This window comes from Panthera uncia, unplaced genomic scaffold (genome assembly GCF_023721935.1).
Source record: "Panthera uncia isolate 11264 unplaced genomic scaffold, Puncia_PCG_1.0 HiC_scaffold_949, whole genome shotgun sequence".
NCBI lineage: Eukaryota > Metazoa > Chordata > Mammalia > Carnivora > Felidae > Panthera > Panthera uncia.
Window position 1 is genome coordinate 1 of NW_026060143.1, and position 21,412 is coordinate 21,412.

A 21,412-nucleotide genomic window follows, 5' to 3' on the forward strand; every position below is an offset into this window, starting at 1 on the left:
CCCCCACCACTGCCACCCAAGAGCCCCCCGCCATTGCTGCCTCCGCCACCCAACAGCCCCCCGCCACTGCCACCCAAGAGCCCCCTGCCATTGCTGCCTCTGCCACCCAACAGCCCCCCGCCACTGCCACCCAAAAGCCCCCTGCCATTGCTGCCTCCGCCACCCAATAAGCCTCCCCCAACCCCACCCAACAGGTCACCACCACCCCCTCCGCTCCCACCACCAAGCAGGCCCCCCAGAAGGCCACCGCTCCCACCACCTCCACTTCCACCAAGCAGACCCCCCAGGAGAGGTCCTCCACCATCACCACCAGCTTTACCCATGGGCACCTCTCTCAGGGCTGAGCGGAGAGCATCACTCTGCTGCAGGGTGCCTGAAATGGCTGCAGAGAAGCAAAGGCATTAGTGAGGGCTTCCTCCCCCAGGCGCCACCTCTGGCCCACTCCTTGGCTCTCTGGGCCCCACCTTTCCCACCGGTAGAATGTCAAGGTCGAATGGGGAGACTCCCCCAGGCCAATCCAGCCCTGACATTCAGGTGGGCTCACTGCTAACCTGGACCTGCTCTTGCTTTAACTAGATTTCAACATCATTCACCGAACCTGGAAAGATTTTCTTCCTTCTACTCCCTTTCAAGTGCTCCACACTTTAGAGCTTATAAACCTGCTTGGATGGCATCAGAGCAGGTCTTTGTTTGCCAGATGACAAAAATGAGCTCCCAAGAATTAAAGGGGGGAATAATTACAGCCCCCACATTTGAAGGCCTTCAATGTATGTACCAGGAATGGGACCACGTTTTCAGAAGGCTACCTCATTCATTCTCAAACCAGTCCTCTATGACGGGGGCCACAATCACATCCATGTTGCAGACGAGAAAACTGAGGCTCAGAGAATTCAAGTTGTGGACTTAAGGTCGGTCAGTATTTGAACCCTGGGAAGGCTGACTCGAGGACCCAAGCTCTTAGTCACTGCTTCTACCGCCTCAGGCATGAAGTCCTCAACATGGTGTAAGTGTGTTGGGAATGGTAACCAAAAGCAAAAGGGGAATAATTTACCCACCCACCTGATGTGAAGAGGGTCCTTGGGACTTCAGAGTTGGCTGGACTGCCCTGCCCACCCCACGTCACCCCTGACTGCCGCAGGCCTGGACTCACCATTGCTCAGCACGTCTTTGGTAACCCTGAGGACAGTGTTTGTTTCTGCGCGGGTGCCACAGAGAGCTGCCACAGACAGAGCAGCCACGCACCAGGCTGTCCACATTCTGGCACTGCTTCCCTGCTGAGGAGACAGTGCATCAGAGTCACCACCCTGGAAGCAGGTGGAGCTAGGTACTCCCTGCCAAGAATCGTATCGGGATCCCGAGGCTCAGGGACATACGGGGCAGGGTCCAGAATTCCCAATACCATCTTCTAAGTTGAATGAATGAAATGAATCTGGAGACACAGAGCAGACCCATTAACCAAACTGTCCTAGAAACATGGATGTCTGATTATCCCCCAGGATGAAATTTCCAAATGGAGCATCAGGGAGAGAGGTCATGAGGACTCCAACCAAAATAGCAAACTCACAGCAGGCAGACTCTAGGGAGAATCTCTCCAGCATCTACCCGTCTGTTCACCCACCAATCCATCCATCCTCCCATCCACTCATCCTTCCTTCCTTCCTTCCTTCCTTCCTTCCTTCCTCCCTTCCTTTCATCTGTCCTTCCTTCCTTCCTTCCATCCATCTGTCCATCCATCCTTCTGTCTACCCATCCACCCCTTCATAAATCCATCCATCCATCCATCCATCCATCTATCCATCCTCTTATCAGTTCATCCGTCTATCAACACATTCATCTAGACACAATTTCAAGCATCCATCCAGCCAAAAATCACTCCTACCTCTTTGAAGGAGACAGTTCTCTACCAGGTACTTGAGATTAAGAGCTCTGGATCAGAGCTATCTGGGTTCTAATCCTTAGACAAGAGAGTTTACCTTTTCGAACCTCTGCCTCCTAATCACTAACACACTGTTTCTGGTACGTAGTAGGCAACAAACAGCAGTTACTGTTACTGTTTTGGCACTATTATTTTAGACCCCTAAGAAGTGGGTGGGGGGCGCCTGGGTGGCTCAGTCGGTTAAGCGTCCGACTTCGGCTCAGGTCATGATCTTGCGGTCCATGAGTTCGAGCCCCACATCAGGCTCTCTGCTGACAGCTCAGAGCCTGGAGCCTGCTTGGGATTCTGTGTCTCCCTCCCTCTCTGCCCCTCCCCTGCTCACACTCGCTCTCTCTCTCAAAAATAAATAAACATTAAAAAAAAAAAGGAAGTGGGTGTGGAGTGTTATCGATTGGGAGCGAGGAAGCATGCATTTTGGGATAAGCTGCTCAGTCTTTAAGAAACCTTATTTTGCTGCCTCCATGCCCTCACCCACTTCTCTCACTCTGTCAACTCAGTCTACCTAGTCATCAGCTTCAGAGCACCATGGACTCTCCTCTGGGCCACATTGTAAAATCATTGGCTTCAGCCCCCTCCACTTATGCACCCTCTTCCCTTTTCCAAAGCCTCCAGGTTTTTTCCCCACTCCATCTACTCCCAGAATATTGGAAGCACTCATTTATACTAGAATATGAAGGGTTAATATGTGCAAAAAAATCTTTTTCTGGTTTCCTTACCTCATCCTAACCCACTACCCAGAAAGTTCTCTGTTCAAAGAGGGATCATCACCTTCGGTTAAAAAGATGGCACCAATGGAGGGAGATCTGGCAAGCAGCTGAGGAGTCTCAGAGAAATAGCAAAGGCACCAGATACCCCAAATCCCTGAGAATTGTAAATGCAGCTCTGTTAACTCAGGTCACTGGGGTGACTCAGGCCCTTTTCAGAGCCTCCCTGAGAGGCTTTTCTATGTCCATGTTATAGGAAAGACAGAAGAGGCTCAGAGAGGGGTTACGCAGGCAGGTTTCCAGTCTAAGACTCTCCTCATTGCTTCCTGAGGCCTCAGCCTCCCCACTGCCCAGACACTGAATAGGGAAGGGGCTCCTCCTTACCCTGCAAGGTCCTGGCAGCTCAGTCTTGAGAGGTCCTGTTCACCAGGCCCTCTGCTTTTGCCTGAATCTATTCAGAGGCTGGCCTTATATAGCAGCTGGGTCTGAGTCCAGACCTAGAGAGGGAAACACCATGTAATTATGAGAGACTGGAATCCAGATTTGCTCTGCAAATCAGACATTGAGCTCCAAAACCACAAATAGCTGCGGTTTGTGGCTAATTCTGAGAGCTACGTTCACTCACTCCCGGATGGTGTCACATGAGCTGAGGTTTATCAGCCCCTGGTCCAGACACGTTACTGGAGACTCCAGCTAGGCCCCCACATGGGGGAACCAAAAACACCTACAGTTGCATCTGGTTGCCACTCCAGATGGCCTGGGCAGCCAGGAAGTGCCCCCAGACTGGACTCAGCAGCAGGCTAACTCAGATTCAGACTCAGCTCAACCCCCAACTCGCCACATGACCTTGGGCCAGCCACTTCCCTTCTCTGTGCTTCTCATTGTTTCCATCTGCTAAATGGGTATAACACCTGCTTCACAGGACTGATTTGAAGATTCAGGGAGATGTATATAGAGCTGACTCTCCAAACTTGGGGCTGGTGTGAAGGGAACAAGTAGATGGGCTTCTTTTGACCTGAAGATTTTTCTCCCAATATTTCATTATGAACTGTTCACACATACAGTGAATTTGGAAGAACTGTAAACTGCAGGGAACGGTACATTTCCCCGTAAACACTTCAATACGTATGCCATTGCGATTGTTTTCTTTGGGTGTAAAGCTTACAGACAGTGAAATGCACAAGTCCCAAGTGTTTATTTGTTGAACTTTGACAATTTTATTCAACGATGGAGCCCACACCCCTGTCTCAATATAGAACTTTCCATCACCCCAGAATGTTCCCTCCTGCCCCTTCCCAGGCAACGCCTCCAGAGGCAGCCACTGCCCCTCCAAGACCTGCTGGGACACAGCCCAGGTCCCTTCCTTGGCATCCAAGGTAAGTCTGCTCCTCTCTCCACTCCCCACCTCCGTTCCCCGTCTCTGGGCCTTTGCACGTGCAATATTTGCCACAGAACACCCTTCTCTAGACTCCACTGATCATAGTCATACAGAAATGTCAGCTGCTCTGCAAAGCTTTCTGTGACAACCCCAAGCCTGCCCCCCTTCCTTGGCCCACCCAGCACCTTCAACAGCCCATGTGATATGGTGTGGCTCTGGCGAACCAGGAGTGTGCCCCACCGCCAGCCAGCACAGGCACAGACACCAGTGTAGGGAACGGACCACACATGCTCTCACTCCCCACCGGGTGCACTGTAAACTATAGAGGGCAGTGCACACAGGAAGGTGGTTCTCAGTCGCCTGAGGCTCTGTGCCCTCCTCAGTCCCGAGACCAGCCAGACCCTGGTGGCCATGAGGCTGGCCTGTCCCCTGGGGCACCAAGAGGATTAGTACAGCACTGGCGCCAGGGAGATCACCTGGACTTAGTGTCCAAAAGGCTCCTTTGTCTGGGCCTGAAGCAGCCAGGCCCTGGGAGGTGACTGAGTCACGCAGGGGGCCAAGTGGGGGGCTCACGCAGGGGGGACTGAGGGAGCAGGAAACAGAACCGCTCCCATTCCTGACCCTTCCTTCAGCCTGTTCCTGTCATGAATGGTCAGTGGCCAGGGCTGCAAGGGAGCTAGCTGTCCATGGTGGGGGGGGGGCGCTCCCTGCACATCTCATTTCAGGCCTCTACTCTAAGTGCAGAGGTTCAGAGCTGGGCTGTGGAGCCAGGGGGGCCTGCGTTCAAATCCTGGTCTTGTCACTTCCCAGCTGTGTGGCTGTGGGTAAGTCACTTAACCTCTCTGTGCCTCAGCATCCTCACTTATGGAATGAGGGTAAAAACAGTTCCTAGAAAGCACGGTTGGTTCACAGAGTCGAAAACATGGTGTATCTAAAGCACTTGGACAAATGCAGCAAGTATTACTTTTAGAACATAGCAGTGAAAAATCCAGGCTTTGGAACTAGGGTCAGAAGGATCTGGTTCAAGTCCTGGCTCCGCCACTGAGAAGCTGTCCAATTTCGCGTCTCTGAGCCTCTGTTCCCTCACATGTAAAATAGAGAGACCCTGTCCACGGATTATGATCGCGATAAAAATGAAGTGAGGTAAGGGGTGTGAAGCCTGTAACACGAGACTGATACACGCTTGGGGCCCAGTGGAGACAAGCTTCTCTCACTGCTACTCCATGAGGCCACAGGACTCACCATAATGAAGCAGATACCTGACCTGGCAGCGCTCTTGGTCGAGCGGGACAATGGGACCAAGGGGTGACAATCCAATGTGGTGGGTACAATAATGGACCCTGCCTGTGGCACAGAGAGGCTGGGGGCTGAGGTGCTCTGCGTGTTGAGGGACAGCAAGTTTGCCAGGCACACTTGGGGGGAGTGTCTGGTGCTCAGGAAGACGGAAATGCCATCCAAGGGCCTGGCTCCACATCACGTGCATTTACCACAGGCCAGGAGCTCTTCTCTGTGCCTCACATTTTCTCATTTAATCCTCAGATGACCTCTGAGTAAGTCCGAGAGTGTTCCCATTTCACAGATGAGGAGCCTGAGACACAGAGACGACTCTGCTCCTTCTCCGTGCTCCCAGAGGAGTCGACGGAGGCCAGGTCACGGGCGGTCTCAAATGCCACCCTGGGATTTTGGATGATTTCCTGCTGGCAGTGAGAATCCAGACAATGAAGGGCTGTCAGCGGTGATGAGATGGTCAGATGAGGACAAGGGGGGGCTGGTGGAGGATGGGACGGGAGAGAGGAGGGAGGGACAGATTGATGAGGAGGGTGTGCGGGGTGCAGGCAGAGAGGAGGGAGTAGATGAAGCCATGGTGAGAGGGCAGAGCAGTGCATGAGCTCACCATGCTAAGTGCTGGGTAACCCTCAAAACCTTATTACTATTATCCTCAAGTTACTGATGAAGAACCAAGAGTCAGAGAGACTGAATGACGTGCCCAAAGTCACGTGGCTAATCAGCAGGTAGGATGGGATTTGAACTCGGACAGCTAATCCGGGCCACTCAGTTAACCATTGCCCTGCTCTGGACAGGAGTGGGGGGACAATGGAAGAGGGAAAAGAGTCAAAGATAAATCCCAACATGCCACTTCGCACCGGGCTTGGCATACATGCCGACAGGTTCCCATAATTGTAGGCTGAGTGGATAAAGGGGGGCAGAAGGGAGGGAGGGAAGGAGGGGGGGAAGGTGGGAGGGTTGATGGGTGGTCACAGGGTCATTCCTATGGTGGACAAACTTTGAGATGGGCTCTAACTCTTCTGCCTCCCCAGATCCTGAGTCACTTCCCAAAACTTTATTGGCACCTTGAGCCCACCCATAAATGCCAACTTGAGGCCATTCCCCAGGACCCAGGAGGCCCATCCTGAGCAATGGGGAGGAGCCAGGACCGAGGCTGGACCCCCAGTTTCCCACCCCAACTCGGCCGCTGTATGGTCTGGGGTCCGCCAACAGTTTTCCCATCCGCACTATGAGCATTTAGTGTAGCTTTGTTCTGTCCCCAGGTAAGTCCACCGCCAATGTGCAGACAGTAGGAATCCCTCCAGGGCAGGACCAGGTCACCCTTGCTTCCTGGAATGCTGGCTCCTTTTCTCCCTAGAGGACTCCTATTCACCCTTTGGCTCAGAGAGAAGTCCCATTCTGTCTCAGAGACACAGAGACAGACAGACTCAGAATCAGACAGCTCAGAGAGACAGGGTGAAAGACACAGGTCCTGAAAAACAGACAGGGGGGAGGGGAGTAAAGGACAGGGGAGGGGACAGGAGGAGCTCGAGGCAGAGGTGAAGGAAGGCAGGACAAGACACAGAGGCTTCCCAGGCCAACTGGGTAAGTCTGGGATGCAAAGCTACAAAGACCAGGCCCCAAGTCCCTCACCTCCCAGGAGCCCTGGACTGGAGCTGGAGAGGGTCCAGAAACAGAGGCCAAGGCAGCCCCTGTGTGACTGGGGAACAAACCAGCCGGGAGGTACTGAGATAGAGGAGTGGTTTATTGAAAGCTCACAACTCTCCCCTGAGGCCAGAGCTCTCTTCAAAGCGGAGTCCTGTGGCCAGCCCTGTAGTCCCCACCCCAGGCCGGGGGCAGAGCTGCAGGGCCAGAGCACCTGGGTGGTCCTAGGTGGTCCTGGGTGGGTAAGGGACACTAATACTGTCACCGACGCAGGCTAGAGGCTGGGAGGGAAACTGAGGCAGAGTGGGCAGGTGTACAGACTCTGGCAGTGAATGGGGAGGGAAGGTGGCCGTCTCTCAGCTTCAGGATGCCACGGTCAGCACAACAGCATTCTGCAAGGAGCGATGGTTCTCAATTACATCATCTGGGTCCTTGTGCCCAAGACCCCTGCCATGCCCTCTATCCCTGCAGCCACCTCTGTGTCGTCCTCCTAATCCTCCCCTTGGTCCCGCGCCCTGGAGTTAGCACTGAACCTGGAGCACAGCAGGCACTCAGGAACGGGATGAATGAGCGAATGCATGAATGAATGAATGACATCCAGTGCGGGAGAGGTCACTGACTTTCGAACTTAAGTCAAGAGACCCAAGTTCATGGGCCATTTCTCCTGCTAATTTCCTGTGTGGCCTTGGGCCAGAAATTTGGCCTCCTTTATCCCTGATCCTCATCTGAGAAATGGATCCATAACTCCTGGCTCTGCCCACCTCCCACAGCCATTCCAAGACTCAACACTGAAAAGGATTGTGAGGCCATGTTGCTATTGAGCAAGAAAAAAAAGTGTCAAGACCTTCTAGCCATGCCTGCCACAGGCACAGGGTCAAGGAGAGACAGGACATGTATTTGCCACCCCTGGGCCAGCAGAGCTGTGGTTCTGGGAGCGAATCTGAGAGTCCATTCTATAGGTCAGACACGTGTCTGAATTCAACAGGAAAGGACTCTGTGACCGACGGACAGTGTCAGGAGTTTTAAGTGAGGCTCTCCAGAGACAAGATGAAGGCCCGGCGAGGCCACACCTGTACGGGAGGCTCACCTCTATGATCTCCAGGGCTGCAGTGGCAAAATTGACATTGAGAACCTTAGGCAGGGGAATTCCAACATCCAGGTCCACTGCGAAAAGGAAATGGTTAAAAGCAAAGGTACGTGGGGGCTGGGACCAGTGTCCTTAGGCCAGCCATTTCTGTTCTTGGGGACTCAGTTTCCCTTGTTGGCGGACTCATACCCATCCTACTAAACCCAAACAAAAGTGCTCCTTTTCTTTATCTATATCATCAGTGTCTCCCCTCAGGTTCTGTCAGCCCCCTGCACACTCTGAGTCATCTATATTCTTTTTTTTTTTAATTCTTTAAATGTTTATTTATTTTTGAGAGAGAAAGACAGAGTGGGAGCAGGGGAGGGGCAGACAGGGGGAGACACAGAATCTGAAGCAGGCTCCAGGCTCTGAGCTGTCAGCACAGAGCCCAACGTGGGGCTCGAACTCACGGACGGTGAGATCATGACACGAGCCGAAGTCGGACCCTTCACCGACTGAGCCACGCAAAAGCCCCTGAGTCCATATTCTAGTCATTCGTTTATATGACTATTTCCCTCTGGATTGTGAGCCTGAGGACAGGACACTGGTCAGATAGCTCTCAGGGCCCGGGGTCTGGTGTGATGGAGGTACTAATCGATGTGGTTTGAAATGGAACATTGGTGCCTCAGTTTCTGCATCTTGGAAATGGGGATCAACCCCCCTCCAGCCTCAGTGTCTCTATCAGAGCAATGAACCATCCTGAGTTCAGACACTCCACGTTTCCAAGAAGATAGCAAAGTCCTCCCATACCATTGAGCTTCGGCACGTAGGCCACCCGGACCACATCACTGAGCCATTCTTCTAAATGGGATGCCTGCAACAGAGCACAGGGACGGCTGGGAGGTGTGGCTTCACAGGGAGCAGCACACCCCTCCCCAGGGAGGGAATCCAGAGATCCAGCTTCTGAGCCTCCCCAAAGCCTGAGGACACAGTTCCTGGTGGGCACAGGGCCCACTGGGGTGGCTGCCAATGACCCCAAAGGGGACTCTGATTTAGGACAGCTTCACGCAGGCCCCACGAGCTTCGAAAAGTTGCCTTCCTAGAGGAAGGGTCTGTGGGGCCTGGAAGGGGCAGTGCCTGCGAAAGAGAGCAGAAAACATGCCAGCTCCTATGTCCAGCTCCAGTAGAACTTTGAGCGGTCTGCTCTTAGATTTTTATTCATTTAGGGACCCTTAGAATGTTCTAGAACCTGAGACCATTGAGAGACTCCAGGACCTCAGAACTCTGAGAAGCAGGACACTAAGGGCTCTCTGGGGCTCTGAAGCGCTAGAACTTTCTGAGTTCCGGAACATTGTTACTTGTGCAAAGTTCCAGAATTTTGAACCCTTGTGAGATTCTGGATGTTTACGATTTGTGAGCTTCCAAGACTTTGCAAGACGATGAGATTCACCTTCCTAAGACGATGACTCTTTCACACACACATACACGCACATGCACACCTGCTCTGACGTTTGGCCACTCTGGCTTGCTGGGGCAGAGCCCAGACTGAGGCCAGCTCAGTCGTACGACCGTGACTCATCCTACCCCTTTCTACCCCCCACTTGAAGACCCTCACCACTGGCAAGCTGCTCACTCTCCCAGGAACTTACATCAAAGGCGTGGGCAAAGGAGGAGGCCAGCTTGACACGAAGCCTGGAGGAGAGAAGAGAGGTGTTGGGGGGCCCCACCGCCCACCACACCCCCAGTGCGCCCCACTCCTAGCTCTCCAGGATCAGGAAACAGGGTGACAGCTCCAACTCTGCCTCTATCTGGCCTCGACTCAGAGACTCAGTTTTCTCACCTGTAAAATGGGCCTGAAGGGATCTAACTTCTTCTGAGATATCATGACTGCCCCCTCTGATGCTCTGGCCCTGGAGCCTTGGTGTCACTCCCAGCTGGCCCCGGGCCAGTGGCTGAACCTCTCTAAGCAGTGGCCCTCCCACAGACCAAGCTCTGGGCACAGGGTTCCCCGCATCCAACACGCGAGCACTAAAGACAGCAACACCGACGGATCCCAGCTGACCCAAATGCAGGGCCAGGGCCAGAGCCCGGATGCACGCCTCTATTTCCTGAAGCCTGAGGCATGAACTGCCACCAGGAAGGGGAGGCAAACCCAGGCAGCGGGCAAGTTTAGAAATGGTGGTAATGGAGCCTTGCAGGGGGGTGCAGGGGACACTAATGTGGGGTCAGGTGAGCACTGGGGGCCTACGGTTCAGGACAGGCAGATCCCAGAGGCCCCTGGGAAATCCCCCGTACCCAGGGGAGGGGCAGGCAGGTCCCCAGGCCTCAGACCAACGTGACAGCACTGGGCCTGGAGAGCGGAGGCCCAGACCGCAGACCTGCTTCTGGGGACAATCCACTGTGTGAGCCTGGGCTTTGCTGACTGTAAAGTGCTGGGCGTGTGTCGGGAAGGACTACCATCAACATCACCCTCTCGGATCTTATGATTACCATGGGGCCTAGTTACCACGGGGGTGGGCCCTTGAGAGAAGTACGCAGCCTGCATGAATAACAAAGCACGGCACAGCCATCTCTGTGGCTAGCCTCTGCGGCTGATCACTCAGAAGTTCAGACTCAGTGTCCTGGCAGCAGGTGCATCTCCCAGGGTCAGATTTGGAGCAGGTGCGATGGAAGAAGCCTGCTCCGGATCCTGCTTCCCTGAGCCCCTATTGTCTCATCTGTAAAATGGGCTAACACCGACCCCTCCCTGGCAGGTCCTGGAGGCAAGGAAGATGCTGGTAACTTAGTTGATGCTCAGTGAATGGGAGGCGGTTCTAGCGGGTCCCTCATTCTTGTTCCCAAAGACAAGGCCCAGGACCCAATGTTACCGTTCCAGGGACAGCGAGAGGTGCAGCTTGGTAGCCGAGGGGGCCAGCTGGGCATTTAAAGTCAAAACCTGCATGGGGAAAGCAGGTGGAGGTTACCCATGAATTCAGCAGGAGGAGCTTGAGGGCAGGTCCCCTTGGGCCAACAAGGGACCCACCCCGTTCCCTCCACAAATCCTTGCTATGGCCCTCTTGTGTGTTAGGGCCCGTGCTGGGCTCTGAGGAGGTAGCTTGAAGGTTCTGGTGTTCAAAAACTGGAGGACTGAGAGTGACTGATGTTGTATGAGAGGAAGCTCGGGGCCTCCAGGAGCCTGGAGAGACCCTCAATCCAGCCTACAGCGAGGAGAGGTGTTCCCAGTGAGGTGACGCCTGAACTGAATCTTGAAAGATGAAACCAAGTGTGCGGGGAGGGGATGGCACTGCAGGTGGTGGACCCTGCCCGACAAAGGTGGGGAGCTGGCACCTGGTGGCCCTGAGTAACTGTGGCTTCGGGAGAAGGAAAGGCAGAGGATGAGGCAGGAGGGCACTGAGTGCCAGGTGAAGGTGCTTGGTCCTGGGGGGGGCAGGGCAGAGAGTGAGCAGGGGAGGGACCTGCCTCTGCCCCGAGGTGCCTTGGGGAAAACTAGCAGAGGTGGAGGGCCGGGAGGAAGCCCGAGGGTCACCCGAGAGACGTCTGAGCACACAGAGGCTGAGAACATGGGGAGTCTCTCCTGAGACTCCCTGCTCTGAGGAAAGCAGAGTGGACGGGACTCGGGCCAGGACAGATGTGTGACGGGAGCAGGCAGGAGTCTAAGCGGGTGCTGGGGCTTGGCCCAGACGATGACAATGGCAGGGGGCACTTCCTGTGCTGTGCCACGCAGGGTGTCCCACTCTGAAATCAGGGGTAAGGCCCCCCAGCATCCCGGAGAGGGCAGCCCTGCTCAGAACCCCGGTGCCAGGCCCCCTCGGGCACTCACCGCATTCAGCTCGAAGAGGGCTTCGGGGGTCCCTTTAGGGCGGTAGGACAGCACACGGATGTTAGCTGGGATAGACACTGTGGCCTTCTTGTTCTGGAGAGTGACCGAGGCTGCCTCTTTCACCCGTATCAAGAGCAGGAGCTGCTGGCCCGGGGGCAACTTTCCCAGGGCCTGGAGAGAGGCAGGGGCCGGGCAGGGGGCACGAGGGCAGCTTCAATGCCCCAATAATAGAATCAGTCAACAAACACTCACTGAGCACCTAATGGGCCCTTGGCACCATGCTGGGTGCTAAGGTTATAGCCTGAACCAGACTGTCTTGCTCCCGGCCCTCTGAGGCTAACATTCAAGTGGGGAGACATCAACCCATGAATCAGACTCCCACCTCGCAGTCAAAATCCCCTGCAAGAGCCACAGGCTCTACATGACCCGTCCTCTGCCCTCCTCTCCATCTTACCTCCAACCACTGGCCCCTCGTTCTCCTCTCCAGACTCACTGGCCACTCTACTGTCCCTCCAACCTGCTAGGTATACTCCTACCTCAGGGCCTTTGCACTTGCTGTTTCCTCTGCTGGAAATGTCTCCCCCAGGTACTTGCGTGCTTCCCTCCCTCAGCTCCTTCAGCCTACTGGTCAAATGTCACCTCGGTGAGGCCTTTGCAGAGCACCCTGCTTAAAAGCACTATCCCCACCTTCCTAATCTGCCTTCACTGCCCCATTCTCTTTCCACCTTCTGATGCTATGTATATTCTACTTATTCATTTGTCTGTCACCCCCACCAGGACGGCAGCTCCTGAAGCAGAGGCCTTTTGTCTGCTTTTTGTCTTTTGCTCCGTCTGTGTGCCCAGTACCTAGCACAGGGCCTGGGACTTAGTAGGTTCTCAGTGAATGGTAGTTGACTGACTGTATGAATCACACACTCAGGAGAGTCCAAGTTTCATAATCATGACGTCATAGAATGATAGAAGTGCTGGGAACCACAGAATCACAGAATCAAGCTTAGAATCACTTGAATACTGGGATCCGGGGACCAATCCAAGCCCAGACTCCCAGAGTTGCAGGGTCATAAGGACAGGGAGTCACCAGATTCCATCCTTATGTGTCCACAGGTTCTGAAGCCACGGAACCAGATTGAGAGCGGGGCCCATGGGGCTCTGACGCTGTGAGAACAAAGGCTACAACCTCCCGAGACAGGCCCAGCCTCCCCGAGCTGGAGGGACGTGGCCCGGCTTACTGCAGGCATGGGTCCCCATTCCTGCCACTTCTGCCTCCCCAAGTCTTCTCCATCTTACAACTCCTGCTCTCAGGAGGTTCTTCTGAATGTCTAGCCCCATCTCTTCCTTTGCCTAAGACTCCTGTGCCCTTTAGCCAAGGACTCCAAGAAGCAGAGGCTTCTACGACATCCACCAAGGCTGATCTGAATCACCACCACCAAGAGTTCAATTTGTCCTCTGTGTCTCCAAACTCAGCTGCCCCCTCGATCTTCCCCAGTGGAAACCTTCTGGGCCTCACCCCCACCTCTATCAGAATCTGCTATTACATAAGGACCTTGCAGGAGTCATTTCAACTTCAGTATGAGTTCAGATGCCCACGGCTAGCAAGTGGCTGGTCCAGCCCTAGTGGAACAGTCAGGAAAGCTGAAGCCAGGCCCTGAAGCCACACACTGATTGATGTGCACTAGTCAAACCCCCCTGCCAAGTCCTCTCCTTTTCCTTCCCTCCTCCAGGCCAGCACCCAGAGTCTTCTCCCTGGGGGCAGAGAAGACTGAGACCAGGATGAAGCTGGGCAGGTGGAAAGAGGGGAAGAATCTCCTGTCCTCTGTCATGGAGAGGACAAATACCCAGCTGACTTCTGGGCAGTTAAACTCTGATCCTTTCCTCTCCAAGCAAAAATCTGCTGTCAGGAAAGTTTAAGTGTAAGGGATTCAAACTTGAGTGGGGATTTGGACTCAACATTCAATTGCAGCTCTCTGGGGAGCTGTATTGGGAAAGATTCTGGAGTTCACTCAGGCTCATCGGGAAAGAGCTACAAGGATCAAAGCCCATGAGAGGGTCACTCACCTCGGGGACCAAAGCTGCCAGGTCTGTCGTTGTCAATGGCACGTTGCTGGGAACCTGGACCCAAGACCAAATGGGGTGTAGGGTGAATACAGAGACAAGACAGGAATTCTTGAGCGCACACAAAGCTGTTTTGCCCACACCCCACCCCACCCCTGCCAATTACGCACACACAACCCTACACACACTCATGTTCCTCCTATTGGCCAACGATGAGTGTTTACTACTCGCCAGGCACACGCTAAGGGTTTTGTGTGCCTTTGCTCATTTCCGCATCTATGACATTAGCTCAGAGAGGTAGGTGCTGTGATTACTCCCATTTTACAGACGGGAAGCCTGATGCTCCTGCCCAAGGTCATAAGCTGGTGAGTCGTACTGCAGGATTTGACCTGGGCAGGCTAACTCCAGAATTTTTAAACTCCTCTGCCAGACCTCACAATCTGAAGGTCCAGGGATCTGGTCCCAGACATTTCTGCCCTTTATCCAAACAGTATTTTCAAAAATGATGAGTTTGCTTCCAGTGTTAACAAATCAAGAAATTTCATATAAATTTGCCAGGCTCTGGCTAAAAATTTGGAAAACCTGGTCACACTGGGCCTGTACCCCATCCCCTTGGGGAAGCTGAGTGGCAGGCAGGCACAGGCTCCCTCATTCACTACAGTCCCATCAGGCAGGCTTTCACTGATAATGGCCCAGCGCCCCCAGCCCTGATGGTTGAGGTCCCTGAACTACACGTGCCTACTTCTCAGAACATGCCTGTTCACACAGGATAAATATACACACACGTTCTCTCCTGACCAGAGGATTCCCAGACACTTACCCAACACACAGCTATCACCCACAGGGGAGGACAGCACCAGAACACAGCCACTATGGTCCCTTTCTCCTGCCACCCACACACACCCACAAGCTGCTCGGACACACACATTTTCACACTCGGTCTCTCCCTGGCCTTCCCAGTCTCCTCCCCCCAGCTAGAAGACACCTGGCTCCCGGCTTAAGGCCCTATTCCCACCTCCCACAGGCCTTGACAGTGCTCTCTGGACCCCCACCTTCAGGAAGTGAGTGATCAACCCACACTCCCTTCAGCCTGAGCTGCAGGCAAGGGCCCCAGGTGGCTCAGACTCACTGCCTTTGGAAAGGGTGAGACCAAGAAAAATGTCTCTGGGTGGAGCTCCTGGAGATTAGGCCTTCCAGACATCCGTGAGGGTATGAAAAGGGCCAGAATGGAAGCAGAGAGGTCCGAGAAGCTTTAGAACAAATGTCCGAGTGACCTTTGGTATAGTCCAGCCCTAGTTTTCTTTTTTCCAACTCAACTCTGCTCTTGAGAAAGCAGTGGAAATGTGAACCACTCACACTTTAGTATAAAATCGGGCTCTGACTCCAGAAGAACTCATAAGGTACAGGGATGGAAAACTAGCTACATTTCATATGCAAGTTCTGACCAATCGAAGGTCACTTCCTGGAGTGCCACGTTGAGAAGGATTCAGAGGTCCCATTCAGATTTAGCCAAGCAGAGGGCCATTATCAATTAGCGATGCCTGCCACAAGGACAAGAGTGGGCACATGCATGCCATAAATTGTCCAGCCCTCTCCAACTATAGAGAAGAGGGCTAGTCAAGGCTGACCAGTGATGATGTGACTAGCTCATCACTAGCACTGCCAAGCCATAGTGGGACAGGGAGCCACACTTACCAGCTCGGGGGTGATGTCTATGTCGAGGGCACCGTTGGCCTGCAGAAGCCCAAACACAGTGTTGAAGAGGTACAGAGGCACAACCACCTGAGACGTGTGGTCATCCTTGGGGGGCACCTTGATGGGTTTCGGGGGCTTGGGGAAGTCGATGATGTCACCGGCTACGCTTTTCACGATGGGCTGTATGGGAGGAGACAGAATGGCTTATCCACCTCGCTCTGAGCCAGCATCCCCTACCCAGCCTCTGCCAGCGCCCCAGCACACCCCGGCTGTGGGCAGGGCCTTGACGGGGACTCACGTTGATATCCAACTCTATGTACTGGTTAGAGATAAGAGGCAGCGTGGCCAGAGTAAATTCCACGGACCCAAGAGCCCCAATGGGCACCAGGCCTGTATGGGGAGGGGAGGAGGGAGAAAGACTCCGTGAGCCCAGCCCCCAATAACAATAGGCCCAACTACTATTTATTGAGTGCCTGGCCTTCCACTAAGCATTCACCTGAACACTATGGTCGTCCCCATTTTATAAAGAAACTGAGGCTCAGGCAGAGAAGTCACCAGCTCAAGGTCACACAACGCCACATATAGAGACAGAGGTGCCCCTAATTCTCTCTCCTTATCCTGGTTCTGCCGTTTGGTATTTTTCAAAGGCATCCCTGTCTCTGTAAAGCTCAGGGAGACTGGGGACCACTGCTGCTGTGGGACTTTGGGTTCCTGACTTAAATTAAGCTCTGGGCCTCAGTCATCTGGTCTGTCCAGATAATAATATCTGCCTCGTGCTCTGGACGGTGCCAAACACGCCATCGGTGTGGACAAGTGGCCTGCAGCCCCTGGCAGAGAGAGGCCTGGGTGGCTCAGGGCCTCTAAGCCCTGCTGAACTGGCCTCGGCCCGGAACCCCACCATTAGACCTCTTCCATGTGGTGGCCTCATCAGTCTGAGGAGGGAGTGAAAGGTCCCGGAATTCTGCCCCTTCCTGTTTCCCTTGGTACCCCCACCCACTGGGGTGATAGGAGGGAAGGGTAGAAGAGGCAAGGGGGAGGGGGTTGGGCCCCTGCTTACTCAGCGCAGTCCCCAGGAGCTCATTCACCACGCCCAGCACACTGTCCACCATGGGGCACAGCTGTGTCCGGAAGAGACAAGTGTTACAGGAAAATGGAAGTGGCCCCAGCCCAGTGCAGGGGGCAGGCTACATTTTCTCTAGATGATTTGCTCTGTGGTCCTGGGGACCAAGGCAAGTCAGAACGTGAGACAGATTGGGGGACACACGGGCGGGAGGCAAGGGGGGGACTGGAGCCTGAAGTGTCCGAAGGGGCAGGGGGTGGTACAGAGGGCCAGTTCCATGGGCCCCCTCAGAAAACCTCGAAGGATGCCGGAGGAGGGGGGGGGCACTGTTCAGAGGCCAGCTGGGGTGTGGGGACAGAGCCCTCCACTGTGGAGCAAAGGCAGCTGCCCCCTTTGAGGTCTCGGGCCCCTCCCGCTATCCGGGGGGGCACTGGGCAACCTAGGATTCAGACACTGGGGGGGGGGGCAGCCCCAGAGAGTCAGGCCTGTGCCCTGGGGCATCTGCTGCACACACAACACCACTGTGTGTTTGCTGGGCTCTGAGGACAGAGAGACAGTGGTGTGGCTTCCAGAATCCCAGGACTGGAAGTCATAGAATCTGAGTCCACCGGAGCAGGAACCCCAGAGTGACCCAGTCCAGCCCCTTCATTCTACAGCTGGGACAGGAGAAGAAAGGTGACCGGCCCAAGGTCCCAGAGAGACAAGAAGGTCACAGAGAGACAAGAGAGGGCTGCGTTTTCATTACACTCAGGGCCCCCAACTCCAGGGCTTCTGGGGTCAGGCATGTCACAGAAACAGGAGGAGGAGACCAGAGGGCCCAGGCCGGGCAGGAGCAACTCCTTCCTGGGTGCTGGTGCATGTCACCTGCAAGAAGGAGGCTCTGTGCGGCTAGGGTGGCTGGCTGTACCAGAGAAGCCAGAAATTGGATTGCTACGAGAAACCTCCAATCTCTAAATGCTAGTAACTAAGTCTTATTTTTAAAACCTCTTAGAGCTACACAAATCCTGCTTTGCAGTCAGTTGTCCAGGTTAGGGGCGGTGATTTATTTATTTATTTATTTATTTTTAATGTTTATTTATTTTTGAGAGACAGAGACAGAAGGCGAGTGGGTTGGGGCAGAGAGAGAGAGAGAGGGAGGCACAGAATCCGAAGCAGGCGCCAGGCTCCGAGCTGTCAGCACAGAGCCCGACGGGGGGCTCAAACTCACGGACGGCGAGATCATGACCTGAGCCGAAGTCGGACGCTCAACCCACTGAGCCACCCAGGTGTCCCTAGGGACGGTGATTTAAACGTACCCACTCCCGCTTGTTGAAATCCGCCTGAAATGGGCCTGGGTCAGGGTCCTTGCAGCCTCCTGCACTTCGTTCCCGACTGGCTTTGTCAAGCCCAGGCCAGTTTTGCCAACCACAGGCTCCCACAGCTATTCCTCACAAGGACTCGTAAGAGAGGTCCTGCCAGAACTGTGGGTCTGGAGGTCTGGCCGCCCTTTGCTGGCTGTATGACCCCAGCAAGACCATCCCCTCACTGGCCTCAGTGAAAGGGGGCTGTGGACAGACCAGCTTTTCTCAGGTGTGGCTCACGTCCCCTGGAGGAAACCAGGACGGCTGGGGCAGGCCATGAGCAGGCATCCTAGAGCAGCTTAATTATAACACGTTTAACTTCTGATGTATCAATATATGTGTATGCAGTTTCCTGAACATGTTTGCCAAGCCCAGGGCTCTGCTTTAATTTAATTCAAAGTTAGTTTAAAGAAAACCATAGGGGCGCCTGGGTGGCTCAGTCGGTTAAGTATCCAACTCTTGATTTCGACTCAGGTCACGATCTCAGGGTTTGTGGGATCAAGCCCTGTGCCGGGCTCTGCGCTGACGGTGTGGAGCCAGCTTGGGATTCTCTCTCCCTCTCTCTCTGCCCCCTCTTGCTCTCTCTTTCTCTCCCTCAAAATTAATAAATAAACTTAAAAAAAAAAGAAATCAAGAAAACTATTAAGTCAATAATGTAGGAGGCAAAAAGATAGAGCAGGGAGGAAGAAAGGGGCTTGGATTTGGGAGCAGGGGACTCAGGTCATCTGGAGCTATAAAGTCAGGATCCGGAAGGCTGGGGATGGATTGTGTCCTGCCACCTGCAGACTTGCCGGAGGCACCTGGGGGACTCGTGGGCGGGCCAGGATGGGATTACCCAGTGGGTGTGGAAGGGAGGAACAGCCTAATCCTGCCTGGCGCCCAGATTTACTCAAAGCCGAGGAAGGAGAGGTACAGTCATGGGGAGGGGCATGCCTGGCCCGTGACTCACACACTCACCAATCCCGGGAGCACCTTGAAGAGGGTCTGCTCCACGACCCCAAAGAGCGGTGCGGGCAGCAGCCTGGGTAGAGAGAGAAGTGTGAGGGTGTGGCCACCACACAGGGACAGCACCAACTGGGATGACAAGGCAGAGTGGGCACTGGGGGCTCTGGAGGTCTCCTGTCTCCTCTCCTGGGGCTGAGGGGGTTGACTCAGGCTTTGGAGACCTGGGTTTAAATCTTGGCTCTGTCTTGCCATGGAAAGCAGGGGGATGACTTTAGTTTACCCATCTGTACAATGCCCACCTTAAAGAATTGTTGGCTGCCGAGATTAAGTGGGAATGTACTCATGTCTGGTATACAGTCTGTGCTCCGTAAATGTCTGTTCCCTGCGTCTCCTCCAACATTTATAGACAAATGACATTTGGGTCCAGAACAGGACCTGGGTTAGAGCGGGGGCTCAATAAATATCTGTTGAGTGAATTCATGAACATTTGTTGAATGATTGAACGACTGAATGAATAAGAAGAAGATGTTCAGGTCTGTTTGGATCCTAGGGGAGCCTGGAGAGCAGGGGTGGCAACCACAGAACCACAACCACAGGTCGCCAACGCCATCCAGGCTCTACTTCCTCCAAGGCCGCCTCCAGCCCAGAGGAGCAGGAGGGAGCCACTGGAATTTAAGGAGCCCAAAGGCCCCACCTAGAAACTCTGGAAGGCCCTTCTGGAAACATAGGCATCCCTAGTTCCCCCTATTTATGGGAGCTAACACAGAGCTGTCGGATTACCCCTCGCGGCTACAGCCACCCAGCAAAGATGGGCTGGCAGTGTGGGAATCAGCCTGGAATCTAGAAACTAATGGGGCGGTGCAAAGTGTGAGGCAGGGGAGGGGTAGGTGCCCCAGGGGTGTGGGGTGGGTGCAGAGCCCTGGGGAAAAGCCTTGGATGAGTCCAGAGACCAGCCTGTGTCCATCCTTGCTGCAATCTGTGTGAGACCTTTGACAAGTCTCTTGCCCTCTTTGGGCCTTAGTTGTCTCATAGGAGTGATGGTTCAACACAGGTGTAGGGAGGGCCACTGTGTCCTGAACAGTTGGGGAAAGGGAGGGAGGTAAAAGTGCCAGAGCCTTCTGGATCATCAAATTTAGGTCTTCATTATACAGACGGGCCCAGAGGAGGAGGCTCCTCTGGGGTCACACAAGTCACAGGCAGAGCCGGGTCTCTGATGTACTGAGTTGGGGAACTGAGATGGCCAGGGTCTGCTCTATCTGGGAGAGGGGACGACAGGATCTCGGGCCAGGGTGGCTGGGGTGGAGAAGGGGGACGCCCAGGAGTGGGTGATGCTAGCTAGGGGCTGGGCAGTATCCCCTGTCGGTGCTGGGCCTCAGTCTGCGGGTCCGCGAAGCCGGCTGAACTTGGCCGGACCGACAGGAAGCTGGGTGATATCAGGACCCGCCCAGCCGGAGACCCAGGAGATGCCCCAGTGTGCGCCCCTCGAGGCGCACCTCGAGGTGCCCCTCGAGGACCCCCCCACACATACCCCCGCACGTGCAGGCATGGAAGCCGCCCTCTGTGGGCTTGAGCCTGCGGACTCACCCCGAGAGCAGGCTGATGTGGCCCAGGAGCGTGCTGCAGCGCTTGAGGACGAGCGTGGGCGTGCCCCGAGAGCTCACGCCCAGAGCCACCCGCGACGACACGTTCACCTCCGCGGCCAGCTGCAGGAGGCCCCCCAGGGGCCTGCGAGACCCGCTGCTGGGGGCGTGGCCAGGCTGCCCGGCCCACCAGACAGCGCCTGCCCAGGCCACGCCGCCCCCCCCCCCCCCGGGGGCTGCTAGGGCCCTGAGGAGTGAGTAGGGCCCCTGCGAGCTGGTTGGTCCCCACGCCTTCCTGCCACTCCCTGCCCCCATTTTCATGTTCCTGCATCCTCTTCTCCCACCTCCTCGAGTGAGCCCTGAGCCACGGGGCAGGGGTCTCCAGGAAAGTGAGATGGAAGTTGCTGGAGAACAGTGTGATGGAGGTCTCCGGGAGGGGAAATGGGGGGGAGAGGGGGGAGATCCAATATGGTGGGTGTCCCTTCGGGAGGAAGTAGGCTGGGAGGAAATGGGGGGGGGGGGTCAGTGAGATGGGGGTGACAGGACAACAGAATGGGGGTCCCCAGTGGAGCAGTGGGCTGGGCTGGGGAGCAGTGGGGTAGAGGTTCCCCGGGACGCACTCACCCAGAGCCATGCAGGCCCACCTTGGTGTGCAGGCTCAGCTGCACCCCAAACCCAGGCAGCAGCTTCAGCGACACCTTTGGCAGTGTGAGCTCCTCAATCTTCAGCCTGGGATGGCGACAGGAGTCAGGGGGAGGGCCCCTCACTCCCAGCCATCCTCCAGTGTCAGTCCCTTAGTGCCTGGGCCATCTCAGACCAGGTGGTGCCTAGACCCTCCGGTGGCGAGGGGGGGGGGGGGGGGGGGGATGTGTATCCCAGATCCCATCTGTAACTCATAAATCCAA

The 21,412-nt window shown here is 55.0% G+C and overlaps 1 protein-coding gene across 1 annotated transcript; it reads right to left on the bottom strand.

Annotated features, from left to right (window-relative positions):
- Positions 1-7,031: 7,031 nt before the first annotated feature.
- On the bottom strand, positions 7,032-21,236 carry LOC125918526 (BPI fold-containing family B member 3-like; the record flags this gene model as incomplete). Its single annotated transcript, XM_049624513.1, has 13 exons — positions 7,032-7,341; positions 8,037-8,113; positions 8,826-8,889; positions 9,665-9,707; positions 10,883-10,950; positions 11,836-12,006; positions 13,891-13,944; positions 15,583-15,762; positions 15,881-15,972; positions 16,640-16,700; positions 18,940-19,003; positions 20,512-20,652; positions 21,132-21,236. Coding segments are annotated over 13 exons (1,150 nt in total), but the record flags the coding sequence as incomplete, so codon positions are not given.
- Positions 21,237-21,412: the final 176 nt, after the last annotated feature.